Source organism: Symphodus melops, assembly GCF_947650265.1.
Source record: "Symphodus melops genome assembly, chromosome: 17".
NCBI lineage: Eukaryota > Metazoa > Chordata > Actinopteri > Labriformes > Labridae > Symphodus > Symphodus melops.
Window position 1 is genome coordinate 20,457,246 of NC_136707.1, and position 18,391 is coordinate 20,475,636.

Sequence of the window (18,391 nt, forward strand, 5' to 3'; positions counted from 1 at the left end):
ATTTGGAGTCAACTGTAACTAATTATTTAGGTGTTTCCGTCGAAACGTGAATCTCATGGCGTCTGTAATTCAGATAACAGGAAGTGACGTTGGCCTGAAAATATATGTTTTTCACTCGATAATAAAAAATCCGAACGAGATCTTTAAATATATGTATGAATGTCGGGTTTTAAAATGTATATATTTCCCACTCAGGATAAGGTAGCGTGGCCGAGTGGTCTAAGGCGCTGGATTTAGGCTCCAGTCATTTCGATGGCGTGGGTTCGAATCCCACCGCTGCCATCAACCTTTTGTTCTCACAATGGGTGCTATTTTCTGATAGAAACACAGACTGGACCGAGACAGACTAAGCCCATACGTCTCCGTTGCTCTTTGTCTTCTTTTCTGGTACAGAATGCAACCTATTAATGGGATACAGTTTATAGTGCAAATGCGCCCTCTTGTGGCGACCTTCAGAATGGCAAGTTTTGTCGTCAAGTTTGCCATTTTTTAACTGAGAACAATTGATTTTTTTCACCTGAACTTTAAATTAAAATACATAAAAAAATAGGTAACTTCATAGATGATGGCATTGTTATACTTTTATTTCTAAAAGTGTACAAAATTACCAGTTAAATACTCATACAACTCTAAAGATCACAGTTGTAAATTTTTTCATAGAATTTGTTTCACAGAACCTGGAAGCACACTTTACATACAATAAATCACATTTTTAACATCTAAAATACAAACCTAGCTTCCTTTTACTTTAAATTAAAATATAGTCAAACTCTAATTCCACATATACACAACCAGAAACTAATACTTTTCAGCAGCCTTGTACATCTATAACTTTAAAATTAGGCACACACGTACCATGAAAAACAAGATTTAACAGAAACTCCTGTGAAGCACAATGATTACATTCTTACAAATGTATTGCATTTTAACACAACTCGCATTTGTTGATGATCCACAATGACTTGAGTGGTTACATCTATGCCAAACATTTAATTTCCTAAAAAGACATAAGAAAAAAAAGAAAAGGTGTGGTATTATAGTATGTGGGAAAGAATCAGCACACCCAGGCTGAGAAACATCAGCAGCAGCAGGGCCATGTCCCGGGGAAGCTGGCAGATCCAGGAGACTTTAGATCGGGCCGATCTCACCCCAAGCTGTCTGGACTTCAGGTACTCCTCCACAGAGTCCGCCAGGTTGTAGGGCTTCGGAGAGTAACCCAGCTCTCGACGGGCTTTGTCGATCTTGAAGGTGTGATTCACTGCAATGTTCCTCACCTGCAATGGAAGATGAGCATTAGTGTTCAGTAAAGTTTAGATGAAACCAAAGTGTAAATTTACCAGTTAATCACATTGTTGATGTGTAGAGACAGACATATTGAAACCAGATTTCTCTCCAATCAGGAGAAACTGAAACAGCAACACAGGAGAGCTATCAGAGGGAGCTTTTAATAAAGGCAGGATCATCTTCAGGTAAGACAGGATGAGCCGGATGTAAATAGTTTGTGTTTAAGATTAGTTTGTGCTTTAAGGTTTCTCAACAATGACGATGAACTGGTAGGACAATTAGTAATGAGTCATAGAGCGGCGCTCTGAAGATGTTTTGTAAAAGGTGTGGACAGAGCAGAGTGAGGTCATGAGAGACGAACGTATGAAGCACGTGGGCAAATAAAAAGTTGGAGAGCTGCTTTTTAAGAACTCCTCCTTCTCCTGTCACTGTGTTTACTTTGCATGCAGACACCTTATACCCAAATGGTAAGAAGAAGCAGTAAACAGAGGCAATCGTCAGTCAAAGGCGGTCCGAATGTAAAACCAGCATGGACAAACTGAGGTTAAACTGAATCATTTGACACTTGAGAGGAGGCCTCTGCATCAGCTAAATAAGAAAATACATGGATCAAATTAAACCACATTAAATATTGCATATTTAAGGCTCTTCGATGTGATTACAGCAACGGGATGTTTAATGTGGAATTAAATTAAAAGTATCTACATCGATTTGTGTTTTTTAAATAGTGTTTAGATCAGTGGTGTCCAAACTTTTTTTCTTGCGGGCCAAAATTGTCACGTTAGAATCGCTCACGGGCCACAGGGTTTTTTTGTTTGTTTTTTTTTAAATATTGGAAGGAACTTTTTGTACTTTGACCTCTTCAAAAAATAATGTAAATACACAATAACTAATTGCAGTGGGAAACTGTTGTGTTCTAATTTTTTGGAAAGAATAGTCAGGCTTTTATAGGTCTCCCTCGCTAACATGAAAAAGAAAAAAAGAACGAAATATGAAATCTGATGAGGCCTGGGGCCAAAATCTTCTGATTCTTCGATTTGAAGTCAAGGGCCACAAAAAATCCACTCAAGGGCCACAAATGGCCCCCGGGCCGCACTTTGGACACCCCTGGTTTAGATAAACAATGGACAGATCCAGACTTATTTGACTTGGATGAACCAGTCCTAATTGTTGATTTTAACACAAATCCTGCAAATCAAAGTTTAGTCTTTTTATGGGGCACAAAGGGTTGAACATGGGAATCCAATGTAGGTGCAGGCAACCCCTCTGGTCGTGTCCCTGGAGCTTTATACATGTACCACAAATATTTCTACTCTTAGCGTTTAAGCCTCCTGAATATGGCAGATATGTGCGATCTTTTCAATGCAAGTGCAAACCTGACATTAACAAACAAGAGGAAAAACCTCTCAGGTACTGTACGTCCCACGATGGCTTAACCTGAGATTTGTCAGGGTCATTTGACTCTAGGTCGAGACGCTGACCGACCACGATCAGCATGGCAACAGCCATTGTACTGAGGTCACTTCCTGCAAAACCTCATTCTGAACTTCCTTCTCCGACCCACAGTTGTTTATGTTTTATTCACGGGACATTCATTAATCCCTCGACCAGCTGCTGTCTGACAGAATGAGCTGCAGGTGCAGGCCCACGGGCTCAGCTTTGGTTTCTGCCTCATCACACATTCATGAGGACTTCAGCCGCCCTTACAGAGGCTCCTTATGATTCACCATGTAGGCCTCCCCGCCTCCCCTCCTCCACTGGGGCAGGATTACAGTCAACTGCCCTCATCCTTGTACACCAGACATCTTCTGTTTTTCACATTTCTCTGGACAAGCTTAAAATGCATCTACTGCAACTACCTCATTTTTTGAAGTCTCACTTTTGTTCCCCATAATTAATGCATGAGAGAGAGAGAAGACATGATATGGTGGTGGTGGTGGTGGTGGGGGGGGCACATATCTGCAGTAATGAAGTCTGTCTTCAGTGACGAGACTTAAACAAGAATCCGGCGGGTAAGTTATCTCCAACACACGTTCTTTCAATTAGGCGGCGACATGTGCACGCATACGTTAACACACAGCTCCTCACTATAGACGTGTAATCCATAATGCATCTCACACTTCAGTCAGTCAAACATGAGCAGGGGCTCGAATAATTTAAAGATACACACTAAAGCACAGACTTAAGAGTAGGCAGTTTGGGTTGTTCAGAATTAATCTGATTCCATATTCGTCAGATTAAATGACAAAGTGTTAAACTGAAGAGTAAAATAAAGAAGAAGCAGAATTACCTCATTTCTGGTGAAGAGGAGAGGCACTTCTATTACAGGACTCAGAAATATGTGCAAGTATTCCACCAGGATAGCTGGACATAAACATTTGCACGTGAGTTACAATTTGCTATTTTTTAACAAATAGGAACATCAACAGGTTTATTAATTGACAAAAGAGAGAGAGATAATGTACCTGTATAAAAGACAAGTGATACGGGCAGAGATATCAACGGCCTGCTGTAGCCCAACTTCTCAAACTGCAAAGAAAATAGTTTATTTCTCTTTAATGAATACATTTTTTAACACAGGGTTGATGAATCTCACTTTTAATACTCATTTTAATGGAAATGGCAAATGTTATTGTGTATGTTTATTTTTCTGTCAATAAATCTCAAAGACAAAACCATCAATATGTTCATCCAATTTTGTTTCCCTAAATTGTCTGCAGTGCTCAAAGTCAAGTCTAAGCTCTCCTCCTGAAGGTATTTATATTAAAGAACAGGCAACAGTTTTTAATAGGCATATTTATGTAAAAGCCGGGGCCTATACTTTTTGGTAAACATTAGTAAAAGAGAATAAATGTGTATTTATAGGGAACTATTTCCAGCTGCGGATTAACACATTATAATTTGGTGCCTTTGAGTATTTGTAACAGCAAGATGGTGTCTTTAAAATGGAATTAAGATGATGATTGTTTTGTGAAGTATCCCAAACTAACATGTCACTGAACGCAGCAGCAAGTTGACAACGAGACAATTATAGAACACAACATGCATTATCGTCTAACTCACCAATGGTGTCAACCAGTCAAAGAGATTGACCGACACGCCGTCATTAATGAAATAAGCCTGTCCGCTCTGCAAGAGGAAACAAAGGGGACTCAGTACTTTATTTTGTTCAAACAAGAAAAGTGATCACAGGGGAGCGAGATCTAAATATTCAGAATGTGCAGAAAAAAGGTTGAACTTTTTTTTTGAGTTCTCGTGTGTGGTTTTATCATTAAAACGATTCTGATCGTTTTGAATGTTCTGACTCACAGCGACACAGCTCCTCTTCAGTGTGAGCGCCTCGGCTGCCTGCACGTGGGCCATCACCAGGTTATCAACGTGCACCCAGTTCATCATGGCCCGGGGGTCGCCAAACCTGAACGTGAAAAAACGCCGCTCCACGTTCACCTGAAGGTCAATAAAAACACAGATATTTTGCCTGATTATGCAAGATTGAGAATAATAATTCAACAAACAGAGGTTCTGATACAGCACACAGAGGCTTATTATTACGACGTGTGCTGCTGCCCCTCTTGGCCTTGAGAAAGAGCTCTTGATCTTAATGGATTAATTACCTGATTAAATATAAAATACAATGAATAGCAGGCAGTCTGGCAACAGGTAATCAGTTAGCGAGGCAACATATTGATGAGAGATATTAGAAAGTAAAGGGGTCAAAGAGCACTGATAGAATCCTGTTTAAGAGCAGACTACATTATCATGTAGAGAAAAAAGAGAATCATGTTGCCACTCGGCTGACATTAAACCCACAGCATACTGTAACATGCAGCTGCACTGCTGCCTGTAAAGGGCAGACTGGGTGAACAGGTGTCTGAAACCGGATACCTGAAGAGCTTTATCAATAATGTAAACTATAGTGTGCTTCACACACTGCAAGATGTATACTTTTTCTTTTTCCAGAGTCAACACAAAAGACTTTAATCTGTTACACAGAATCTCTATTTCTCTCTCCTTATATATATATGTATAGTGTGAGTGTGTGTGTGTGTCTGTGTGCGCGCGCACATGCATGCATGTGTGTGTGTGTGTGTGTGTGTGTGTGTGTGTGTGTGTGTGTGTGTGTGTGTGTGTTACTCTCTCACCATCACTCTTTGAAGGTGTCTCCTCTCCTCTGGTCCGTAGATCCCACACGGCCGGAGCACACAGGTTCGAAGCTGACCTCCACCTTCATAAGAACAGATTAAATAGATATTCACTCATCGTTTTTTTTTATGTTGACTAATCAGAAGAAGCCAAAGAAAGGAGAAGAATGTTCTCTGTATCATTGATTCATATTGACAGTGAAGAACAAAGATCAAAAATCTTGAAACCACTTTATCAAGATCTCGCTCTCATCTCAGAATTTTCCAGTCCAATCAAGACCAGTCAAGACCACCACTGATTGGTTCTTTTTCCACGTCATTACTGTGATTAGAAGGAAGAAAAAAGAGTTCAAAAACAACTAATAACTTTCTGTGATATTTATGGTCTTGCCTTGCCCTCGATAAAGAAAGGGTCTCTGATGGCGGGTTGTTTGGTTACACGGAGGAGGGAGAAATACGAAAAACGTTTAGCTTAAACCCTAACATCCTGCTCACTGTTATTGTTGTGCATGCCTGTGCGTGTTTTTGTTTGTTCCATGTGTAGCTCACTGAATAGTGTGAGTTATTGTCATTTGTGCACATTGGTACATAAAGGGTAAATAAAAGCATACATGTCATTTTGCATGATAGAGCTTAGTAAGTAATTTTACTTATAAACAGTTAAAAGTCTGACAATAAGTGTGTGTGGAGGAAGAACCTAGCCCACACCTTTACAGTACACAGGTCTATCTATCTATCTATCTATCTATCTATCTATCTATCTATCTATCTATCTATCTATCTATCTATCTATCTATCTATCTATCTATCTATCTATCTATCTATCTATCTATCTATCTATCTATCTATCTATCGACCTTAAGACGCCTGTGTACTGTAAAGGTGTGGGCTAGGTTCTTCTTACTTACTAAGCTCTATCATGCAAAATGACATGTATGCTTTTATTTACCCTTTATGTACCAATGTGCACAAATGCTGCACTATACACTGTATAGCTCTAAATGTAAGCAATTTCAATGCTGTAGTTTCCATGGCAACTACTGCTCCAGTGTAAATCTTGTTGTTATAGCAAACATGTTTGTTCACAAAAAGCTGAAGCCAAGGTTGCAATCTGGTCTGATTGCAGCTCTTTTTCATGTCATCCTGTGATTATGTCGTCATAACAACAACCAGACTTTCTAACCTTTCAGGATGCAGCTGTTTGCAGCGAGGACCATCTGCTCCGCGAGCGTCTTAGTTCTCGAGTAGTGGTCAATGTGCTGCGACAAAAAGGAACATGGATGAATTTAATCACTCTGTGCAGAACTGAAATGTGTTATTGTTGGCAAATTAATGAAATATTTACAATTTTTGAGCTTTTGTTGAGTTCTTCGTTCCAACTTTTTGGATAGGTGGGGGGAATATTAGTTGAAATGAATGGGTAGCTTGTTTTTTTTTTAAAGTTTGTTAGTTTAGGTTCGTAAAAGGTGTAGTTCAACTTTGTTTTACTCACTGAATCAAAGGGGACGTAGGGCACAGAGGCCTCGTCACCCTCGTTGATTGGTTTCCCAGAAAACACCACGTTAATGGTGCTGGTGTAGACCAGTCTGGGGATGTTCCTCTCCTTACACACTGAGAGAGAGATAGATCACACAGTGAAGTGATGTCAGGAAAATACTCATCTGTCACAAGCAGGAGAGTAAATAAAAAAAAACATTTATAAATTTTGCTCTAAATATTCAGTTAAACTTGAACTTTAAAAGGAAATATTATTGGGAAACTACTTCTATAATTATCTTATCATGAGGGGAGAAAAGAATATCATTTAAAAAGACACAATTTCAACCTGCCTATTAAACAATTTTTTTTCTTCACATTTTTAAATGTGTTAAGTGGTTACCATAGGGATGCTTCATGTTTAGTCTGACCCTTACCGTTGATGACGTTATTGGTCCCCCCGACATTGATTGACTCCACCTGGTCTTTCTTCAGCTGGCGCACAAAAAAAGAAAGAGAAGAAGAAAATCGGTCACTTTTTATCAACTTTCTTTTTTTAACTTTTGGATCAACATCCCATATTGCTACCTCTTGTCTCTTCATACACGTGTAACACGTGAAAAATCTCCGACAGACAAACCAAACATCTCACTGTCTTGCTGTGAAAGACCTAAACAAAGTCTGCAGAGATTTGAAACCCAGTTTGTCTGAAATCTACCCCACAACACCCAGTTCCAGACCTTAGATCTAACTTTATAAATGACCAGCAAATCAATGACCTTGATTCTTATTTTGTTTGCTTTATAATATAGAGGCATCAGTAAAAGTTAAAGTCTGTTTCATAACTCCTCACAGCAGCATTAATGACACATTTGCAGCCATTGAAAATAAAGGTTTTGATAAACGTAAATCCTCATCCTTTAATTTGCTTTGGAGATTAACACCTCTAACACATACAGAGTCAGGTTCTCTGTTTCTGTAAGTGATTTTTGGTTGAAAGTGTAAAGAGGTTACCTGTTCTGGTCCGGACATGCCGTAAGACGCTGTGTGGAATATACAGTCGACCCCTTCACACATCTTATGGAGGGAAGCATAGTCCCGGATGTCACTCTGAAAGAAAGCAGATAATTACGCGTCTTAATAGGAAACTCTAAATCATTCATTCAATAAGAGAACAGGGAGGGTGAGTGTCTTCTCCACTACACATAAGCTCGTTTTCGAGTACACACTGCAGAGTGAGTCCATAATGATTCCATTAAAAGACACTTATAATTAAAGTAAGTGTGACATGAGGCCTTCAGGGGAAACCTGAACCATGTGTCCACCCTCGGTGACCCAGTCAGCAGCTGGTGCTCAGACGTGGATCACTCACCTGTGTCTGTTTCCAGCCAGCCTGGAGACTAACAGGAGACACACTGATACTGGCTAGAAATACTAGAGTCGACATTCAAGGCAGCGCTGCAGGAAGTACTCAGACTGTGTGTTTTGAGTCAGATATAATTCAAATTTAAAGATAGAAAATGATGGACATGTTTGGTGCAAACAGGATTTCTTCATATTTTCTAAAGAGGGAGGACTAAACACTTAGGGAGATCTTGCATAGCAGATGACATAATATTCAGATACTGCATATTATTATGTTCTATTTGTTTCTGCAAGGGAACAAATACAAGACACCACAGAAAACTCATCTGACTAATAAAAACTAAAATATGGAGCCCTTTTGGTAAAATCAATAAAAATGAAAAATAAACAAATAAACACTAAAGTTGTATTCAAATCGGATTGTTAGCTCATTTAAAGCTTCCTCAAAATACTTAAAAGCGTTTAAAATATGTTGAAATCCTTTCATGCTCAATATTCAGTGACCTGGATGGTTTAGCTCAGCTGGTACAGCAGGCACTCCATGAGTCGTCTGTAGGGACCAAAATGTGGAAGTATGGAAATTGTTGTGGTTGGTAGAGAGGTGCCAGGTCACTTCCTGAGTACTGCCGAGGTGCCCTTGAGCAAGACACTGCACAGAGCCCTCCCTTTGTAGCAGCCCCATTCTAAAATCTCCCCATTCATTCATATCCATAAGTCCTGTTGGTGCATGTGTGTCCTTCAGGCCTTTGTGTTTTGATAACAGAGTGTGAACCTCAGGGATTAATAGAGTATAAAACATATAAAACAGCTATAGTAAAGTTTGAAAGTTACATTCAGGGCAAAAATGTATATTTTTTTCAATAAGAGTTGGATATAGAACAAGTATGTCCCTCCGTCGCACGTCTCCATACTGTACCTCAAAGAAGATGGCTCCATCAGGGATGTCACAGGGAGGCCTCCTCATGTCCAGAAGAATCACTGTCATCCCCTGACTGGCCAGTTCTTTCCCCAGCCTGAAACCAAAGTACCCCCCTCCTCCCGTCACCACCACCTTCCCCGGAGATTCGCCTCGAGCCAGAGTTGCCTCATTCGCCAGTCTGGAGACAGCACAATCCGGGCTGCTGCAGCTGGACGCTGTGACGCCGTTCACCCGGTGACGGGTGGTTACAGGTGGGATGGAAGCGATGGCTAAGGCCGACTGGTTGACCCAGGGCTGTTGGGTGAGGTGGGAGGACTTGTGCAGGTAGTGGCCCCCGGCCTGCAGGCGACAGAGGGGGGCAGTGTGGCGGGAACGCTGCTTCACCTGGCACAGGGAGCCTCCAACCTCAGTCATGATGGGACTGCACAGCTTCATATACGGCCTGATGGGATGAAGGAAGAAATTTTTGTCATTGACGCTTGATATTTGATCTTAAAATAAAAATCTTGCACTTTTCCTCATGACTTTAAACTGTATACATTTTAATGAGTGAAAGTTTCCCTTTTTTTTCCTCTTGGGGTTTTTATCCAGGGTTCAATAAAATGTATTGATGCACGGCCGCTGAGGGCTATGGTATGTAGAAACTTTGGGTTGTCTAATTCAAATAAACATTTGTGACTTAAAGCATTGCTTAGCTGCATGCTAAAAGTTTGAAATGACATTTAAGTAACATTATACACCCACAGACTTGACTGCTTTTACTACCGAGGTGAAACTCTTTTCATTGGCTGCTGCAACCATCTAAAGGGATTTTAACATGTGGAAGTAAAACACCTCAATGAAGCATTAGTATTGATTAGTAAGTGTTATAAAAAGACCACCTGGTGGTCTTAGAAATCACTTCTAGTTATAGTCCACAAGAAATCAACACTTACACCTACAATATGTAAAAAAAAAAGCTGTCTAGTAAACGTTCCAGGGATTTAATTACCATTACTGCCCTCACTTTAAAGGCTTCGTATCTTTTGATCAGATAAATAATTATATATCAACTAATTGTTTTACCTTGAAATTCCCTTCGACCCCTCACATCCATAACCTTGCGGAGCGGCTTGAGGAATATTCCCGGTAGGACTTTCCTTTTGCTCTCGCGGTGCTTCACTCCCAACTACACACCGCTACCTCTCACCTGTCAGTCACCTGCATCTTTACACCTGAGGACACCGTAATGTCTGAAGAAGCGCGCAGCAGTACAGGGTAACGTTTCAAGACGCAACTACCTGTGTTTTCCTGCCGCCTATAAAACATGCTGCAGCAGCAATAAAGGGGTTTATTAATATTTCTCACTGTCCGGCAAACTGCAAAGTGTTCAAACATGGTGTAAGAACAGAGAGGCCCAAGTGCACAAGCCTTTGTGTTGACATGATGAGAGAAAGCTGGAACTTGTGATGGTCATCATTGTAGAGTTATTATCTAATTTTCTAATCCAGAGAACCTGCAGTAACACACTGACACAGACATACGGATTCATTCTTGCTTTTAATTTTCAACACATTGTTGGTTTTTTGATTTTCTGGATTAATGAGATACCTCAAAATCCCAACAGAAGCCTTCCGGAGGGATTTTGAAATTTAAAAAAAAGAAAAAAGCCTATCAAAAAAATCTAATAAATCTATAAAAAGTCTATTAACAACTCTCCTCCTTCATATTTTTAATCAGAATATTTAGTAATATAGTAAGATTTCTTTTTACAAATTGACAGATCAAAATGATGTTCCCACTTCACATATGAAATAAATCACACAGTTATCCTTATCAAAGCTCAGGTATGCAAAGCTGGTGTATGTCTTTGATATAAGGCAGCAGGTAGAATGCAGCAGAAGTTTCTTCCTGCACAGCGTGCTTGGAGTGGACAGAAATAGACGCTTCATGTTTTATTTATCAGATTGCAGATAGACAGCCAAACCTGATCTGACAGTTAAATGCACCTCAAGTAATTGAAGAGGATGAAAGTTTGAAGCAGCTGCATAATGGCTGACACCCTCCAGTCAAAAATTTTTTTAAATCACCTGCAAAAGAAAGGCATGTTGACATGTTTCCTCTTTTTACCAGGGAGAAAATGATGTTGATATGAAATTAGATCTTCGATATAAACTTACCCACAGTCAGCTAGCGTCGGCTCTGTGCTCGGGCTACAGTGAACATCTTTCATCGGCGGGGAAGATTAAATACTTGTACCAAAACAATACAGTCAATAAACCCAAAGTTGTGGAAAAGCAGATTAAAAAGTAGATGGATGAAGATAGGCTACAGATTGGCCTGTCTTTTGCTGTACCTGGCTCATTTCCAGAGATCAGGCAATTATGTGATGATGTTCAACAGAGAAAGACTGGAAAAGGTGAGGAAAATGTGCAATGCACCTTTTTTATTTGTCAGGAAAGTGGACAGTAACCAGAGAGGACTATAGTCTCAGCACATGGCTACCTAACCTAACCTATAGCGCCAGCTAACTAATAAGTGATCTGCACTCCTGATGATAACAAGTTAACATCAGTTATATATCTAAAAATCTACAAGACATAACAAAAAAAATGCATTTACTATCTTGAGTTAAAGATGTAAATCAGTCGACGATCTTGAAAAAAAGCAGTTTTCCTGCCTCGTCTGTTGAAAAACAACACTTTTGATAATTACACTTTCATTCACCAGAAAAATGTAAATATCTTACTTCAAGATATAAAACACAAACATTAAGGCCTGACTTGTCGGAAAAAAGTTTCAAAATGAATCCATCCTGACATTTGGGAATTTTACTTGTTGAGTGTCTTGATATGAGATGTACTAAATGATTTAGAGAGTCCATCTAATTTCAAGACACTCAAGTAAAATGACATATTTTATTATCAGCAATTCAGGCTTTAATGTTGGAAATAAGATGAGTTCTGGACTTGTCAGGTGAGTGTGGCTTATGAGAACTATAAGTCGATATTGTTGCCTAGAAACTGAGAATTCATTTCAGATGAACATCCCAGCTTCAATAAAAAGTGCAATGACATAAAATCCCATAGAACCCCCATTATGAAGTGAGCCGTGAAACATACACTAGGTGAGTTTAACGCACTGCCTTCTTCTCTCTGCTGCTCATTTGTTATTTCAGCCCTCGCTGTGATAAAAGGATTGAGTTACTCTTTCATTAAATGCTGCGTCGCATGCCATGAATCACAGTCAGCAGGGAGCGGTCACCTCGTCTGACCCGCTGCAGCGCTGAGGCCAAGGAGTGCTTTGGAAACTGCAGACCTCCCTTGTCTTAAAACTTTGCCAAGCCCTCCCCCGTGCTGAACTTGACCTTGTGTTAGAGAGGCAGAACTGGAAATAGGAGGGCAGCTCACTCTGATTAGTCTCAGAGCATTATGGAGGGCAATTACTAAAAACACAGAGAGAGATATGAACATGTGAAGGCAAATTGTGACCACTGAATGTTTGAATGACCATTGATATGTCAGGAAGAATAGCAGATAACAAAATAACTTTTCAAATGTCTTGTTTTGTTCGATCAGCTGGTTTGGTCCAAACACACTGAAAGTTTTTAATGGGGTAAAAATGAGCACTTTTTGTCATTTCAAGCTGAAATTATTAGGACATTTTTTTAAAGACTGATTTTTGAAATTAAACAAAGCTGATTTTACTCCACCCGCTGAATCAACTTTTTTATACTCCTCCACAACCGGTTACTCCACCTGTCATCGGGCATCATTTTAATTACAGAGTTTACTCAATAAGATTATGAATAAAAGTTTATTTAGCACTTTTCTAGTCGTCTGACTACTCACTGCATGTCACACCCATTCTTAGCCTTGCACGTACTGATGGCAGTGGTTGCTATGTATGATCCATCAGAAGTAACTAATCCATTCATACACCGCCAATGAAGCAGCAGAGTTAGTTGTCTTGCCCCAGGACACAACGGACATGTTGATCAGCTAGGAATCGAACCTTTCCGGTTGAGAGATAACTTGAGAAGCTCCAGAGCAGTAGATGGTTCTGCCCCCATGACTTGCTCAGACACAAGGCTGTCTAGATGTTCACAGTTCACAGGCTCGAGGTTAGTTCTTAGGTAACAGAGAGTTTCGTTTCATGCTTGGTTGTTTATCCAAGGTTTTAAAAGTTCATAATATCCTCTCGCCCAAAGCTTAGAAAGAGAGAGCCTGAGAGAGAGAGACTTTCAAATCGTCAATCAGTTCCTTTGATTTTGGTAGAAAGTAAAAAAAAGATGTTAATCAACAGTTTGGCAGTAAAGATTGTAAAGGAAGGGCTCTGCAAATATCATATACACATACACAATCCTGCACTTTCATGCACTCTCATCCTCATACACACTCCTACAGTCTCCTACACACTCATGCACTCTCCTACAACAGAATGTTGTAACAATGATATGAAGTAACACCACTGTATAAAGAAAACATAAGCCTGTAATATAGCAGCTTCTAAGACCTTGATCCATTTGTTTGAACACAATGACCATGTTAATATTTTATCCTTATATAAATGTGTCTCAGTCGACTAATGTGCAGTTTATGTTATTATTCGCTACATGTTGTTTGGTTTTTGTCTTTGTGGTGTCATGTAAATGTAGTGTAAGCCTGGTTACCAGCGACCTGCTCTGATGCTAAAGGTTTAAATCATTCTATGTGGCTTCAATCTGACATATTTAAATGTTTATGTTCATGACTGTCCTGTCCGTGTTTTAAACTGAATAAACACATGAAGATAGTCTTACATAGATAGAGTACAGTTGGTCAGTCAATCATTTCCTCATCACTATAATAGTAAAATATGTGTACTTGTTTGGCTGTTGAATGATTTCTGGGTATTTCTTAGAAGCATTCAAGACGCACAAAATAGAATAGAAAACACTTCAGATTATAATGAATTTTAATGAAATAGTAAAAAAAAAAATACTGATCACACTTAGAGTGTTCTTCTTTACTGTTATGCTTTTTGACAACACAATAAAGTTAATTATACAATAAAACGATTTGAAGTATTACATTATATTAAGTGTGATCAGATTGCACTTACACTATGTGATGAAAAAAAAATACATGTTTTGTATCTACATCATACTTGAAAGGATATTAATATATCTCAAACACACATTTTCCCACTTGGAAAACATCCTGAGATTTTGTACTCTCTTGCTCTTAAGAGAAAGGTGCAGAAGTAAAAGCATTAAACCCACCACACTTGTGACCTTAGAATCTATCCAAACATACCTCGAAGGCAGCGTAAGAGACGACTCCAAAGCAAGAGGAAAAAAAGATTTACAGTAGTTAAAAGCACCAGGGGGAGCCAGACAACAGCATTTGAACGCACCACGAGCCTTTAAACTCTGCAGATTGCCTTGGGTCGGATCTGAGCCCATGGATGCTGTGATGAGGGATAAATCCGCAGTACATGGGGTGGGCAACATAACCACTAGGCTATACGGCACCCCATTCTTTGCTATTTCAAAGATCCATAGTATCAAAAGGGACCAAAAACAACGTTTATTTAAAATCACATGTGCGTAGGAGAGGAAAGAGTTTGCAGGTAGACTCCTGCACAATGTCTAAATTGCATTTTTTTTTAAATGTTCTTGCAATTATGAGACTTAAAAAAACGCATTGTGACAACCCCAATGTAAGGATAGTCATTTAATGTTATTCTGTGCTTGTGCACTGCAATGACAATACGGGGTAGCTATTCTATTGCCATGTTATATAAAAAAATCAATATGGCAATGTAGAATCCTTGATAAACAAAGACACAGAATCAATAGAATCACAATATTACTCAAACTGAACTGAACCCTAAAGTGATGATTCATGAAGGAAGAGTTGAAAATAGTCATAAGAGATGAATTAAATGTGTAACGTAGAACAGCTGAGAGCAACCGAAGGAGCTCTTGAGGAAATACAGCGAGAAAGAAAGAGCAGTGAAGAGCTGTGAAAAGCATTAAAACACCCACACACAAAAGAAAACACTTTGCATGCAAACCTGCACACAGTCTTGATGACGGGGCTTGGCGTCTGCAAGTTTTGTCTGCCCCATTTCACACAATATCATGCTGAAACATAACGTGTCAGAAAGAGATATACACAATTAGATACACAGCGAGAGCTTGTGAATGAGAAACCAAAATAAACTAAACATTACATCCTGGTTTAACATGTGAAAGTGTCCTGTAACAAAATAGAGCAATTATCTAATATTCCAGCTTTTCACATCCTTCAGTTAATTCTATCAAAAAAAAATCAGAGTTCTTGGTGGAAATGATTAATTGAAGCGGATTAGTCATCTCATTTCATGCTCATTTTTAAGATGTGGGAGCTCCGAGGTCACACTCCTGAAAAAATTCAGCCTGACTAGTGAATGCACTGAGGGGATTTTGAGTTAAATCAATTAGCATGTCTTTATGTAAAACTTCCACTAAAGTACTTGTGTGATAAAGTGGAAAACTGAGAGAAATAAAGTTCTGTGAGAGGAGATGACAGACGAGACAGACGATTCATTTCACCAATCAGAGTTGTGGCTGCTTGAGAAATGCTCATGCAACAACGTCCAATGTTAAAAAACAAAGCCAATGCAGAAGCGTAAAAAAATGCAGTTCCCCGAGTGTCCACTTGAGACTGGCTGCTAAAGCCCCTGAAGTCACATATACAATTATTCAAAAAAGCTAATTTTCATATCAGAAATAAAACCGTTTACATGGTTCAAAAGACGATTTGGGTCTGATATGATCATGCATTTATTAGATTACACTGCACAGGAGGGGATTCATATAACAACAAATCCATTTTGATTTTATAATGGACAAGAGTTATTCATAATTATAATAATAATAATGATGAAAACAACAGCTTTTTAAAGTCGCTGAAATTAGCATCCTGATACTCGAGGCAGATGTGGTAAAAACTGTGGGAGTCATGAAGTGTATCTACATTCACTCAGCTCATTAACTGTTCCCTGTGCTCTGCTACATCCTGCTCACTCACACACACACACACACACACACACACACACACACACACACACACACACACACACACACACACACACACACACACACACACACACACACACACACACACACACACACACACACTAAAAATACATAAGAGAAATGTTAGGAAAGAGGCCAGTTCAATCAGACCAAAAAGGTGGGCTATAACTTGCAGGAGATAAAAATGTCAGATTTTACAATTCATCTCCCAAAAGAGAGTGAATGGAAGCTACTGTGACGTATTGATCGACCGATTCATTAATGTTAAGTTAATTCAAGTCTTTTAAAAATATGGATGACTTGAGAACATCAGCAGCATAGGAGCTGCTCATGCTGCAGAAATGAGACAGCAGAGGAAAGGGACGGACAGAAAAGGATGCGCTGCTCTGACGACCTTCAGTCGCCCTCAAACAGGGAAGGAAAATTATAATCAGCTGCCAGACAAACACTCGACCATTGGCATTAAGCCATGAATCTTCACAGATATTCCATGATACTCTGAAACCGTGCTCAATGATAGCATCGTCTTGAGAGACATCTACATTACAGTGATTCACTTCAGTTGTACTGAATTAAAAGTGGTACTAAACATGAACTCTATAAATTTCACAAAACTACACCTTTGTGGGGGGTCATGGAAGAGAAATGTCAGTCGAGTCAGTGTCGAAAGGCAGATCTTTAAGTGCAAGAATCGAGCCTATTACACCTCTGTTGTCTGTGTGAGGTCTGCAGCATGAGGCAACATTAGCCTCAATTATTTCAAAACGTAGCCAACGTGTGAGTAGCTGTGTTGTACGTTGGGTAATGTAGGCATAGGTTTTAAGAAAGAAGACAGGTATCGTAACATCATTTTTTTCCAAACCTTTTAAAATGTTTTTGGAGTGCAATGTTTAGTAACCTATTTTTTGTGGAAAATGGCAGAAATACAGAAAAGATGAAAGCAGTGAAACGGCGCCTGCAGGTCAAAGATATAAATATTGATGTTGAGTTGCTTTTCTATGGAGTTTGAGGACTCAAAACAATTATACAGAAGTCAGAATCCCAGAAATCATTCAATTAATTTCAATTTGTGTAAATCAAGCTTCAAAAACTCTCACTTGCCATGCAGACTTTCTTTTTAAAATGTTCAATCTCAAATTATTGCAAAAAGCAACCAAAGGTCCATGGGAAACACACTACAACCGTTTTTAGTTCAAGTTCAACTTTTGTGACAAAGAACTGATTCATTTCATTTTTGGAAGATATCAGCTGATGTGGCCAGAGTGTAAAGCTTGCTTCCTGTCTCACTCGGAGAGATAAAGAATAAATCGACTGAGGAAGTGACAGACAAGCCCATAACTCCTTAGAGGACGAAATTGGAAGCTTGGGACTAAGATGATGGCGCTGCTGCTGCTTCAAGGACAGAAGAAGAACATTGTTTGACTCTTTTGTCAGGAACAGGTTCAGACTGGACCAAAAGGTGAACAGACTGTTCTCAGGGTAAGGATATGTTTATGTTAACTCTGCATTTATTTGCGTCTAAAAAACTACAATCAAAAATAAATAAGAGTACAAAATGATGAAGGTCCACATGTTTTATGACAGCAAGAGAGAAAGACGAGGAGAGGACAAAAAGGATTACAGTCACCTCTTTTATTATCACAATGACTGCAACGTCCTCCAGGCGTCCTCAACAAAAACCATCAGTCTAGACCGCCTCCATAAAACACTGGCAACTTTATTAGAAGCCATCACTCACTGTGTAACCAAAAAAGATGCTCAAAAATGTGTTTGGGTTTTTTCTGTAGGACGAAGAAAAGCCAACAGGATTTTCCAGTGTTCTCTATTCAACCCAGGGACACATTAATGTTTCCTTTATCACCAGAAAAAAAGGTTGGACATTGGTTATTGTTTGTGATATCTATTCATGATGGATGTTACTGCAATCTCAGCAGGCAAAAGTCTACAATCAGCCACAGAGTGTGGATGCTGAGGGCCGAACAAGGAAGTAAAAAAGAGAGAGATGAGGTGACACATCTACATTTATATGATAAAATCAAGTTAGCTATAGTGTAGACTGAGAAGTTAATCATACACCCAACATCCTCAGCTATAGCGGGGGAATTTAGCATTAGCATCAAATGAGAATATCAATACAGAACATATTCCTGTGTAATAAAT

At 39.3% G+C, this 18,391-nt stretch overlaps 1 protein-coding gene across 1 annotated transcript; it reads right to left on the bottom strand.

Moving 5' to 3' along the window:
• Nucleotides 1–984: 984 nt before the first annotated feature.
• Nucleotides 985–10,349, bottom strand: sdr42e2 (short chain dehydrogenase/reductase family 42E, member 2). The gene is made up of 12 exons (XM_079366564.1): nucleotides 10,252–10,349; nucleotides 9,184–9,628; nucleotides 7,917–8,012; nucleotides 7,340–7,397; nucleotides 6,919–7,037; nucleotides 6,610–6,685; nucleotides 5,427–5,509; nucleotides 4,594–4,731; nucleotides 4,348–4,413; nucleotides 3,750–3,813; nucleotides 3,575–3,648; nucleotides 985–1,274 (listed from the first exon to the last, which is right to left on the bottom strand). The coding sequence occupies exons 2-12, from the start codon at nucleotides 9,619–9,621 to the stop codon at nucleotides 1,035–1,037; spliced, it is 1,452 nt and encodes a 483-aa protein (XP_079222690.1). The 5' UTR covers nucleotides 9,622–9,628; nucleotides 10,252–10,349; the 3' UTR covers nucleotides 985–1,034.
• Nucleotides 10,350–18,391: the final 8,042 nt, after the last annotated feature.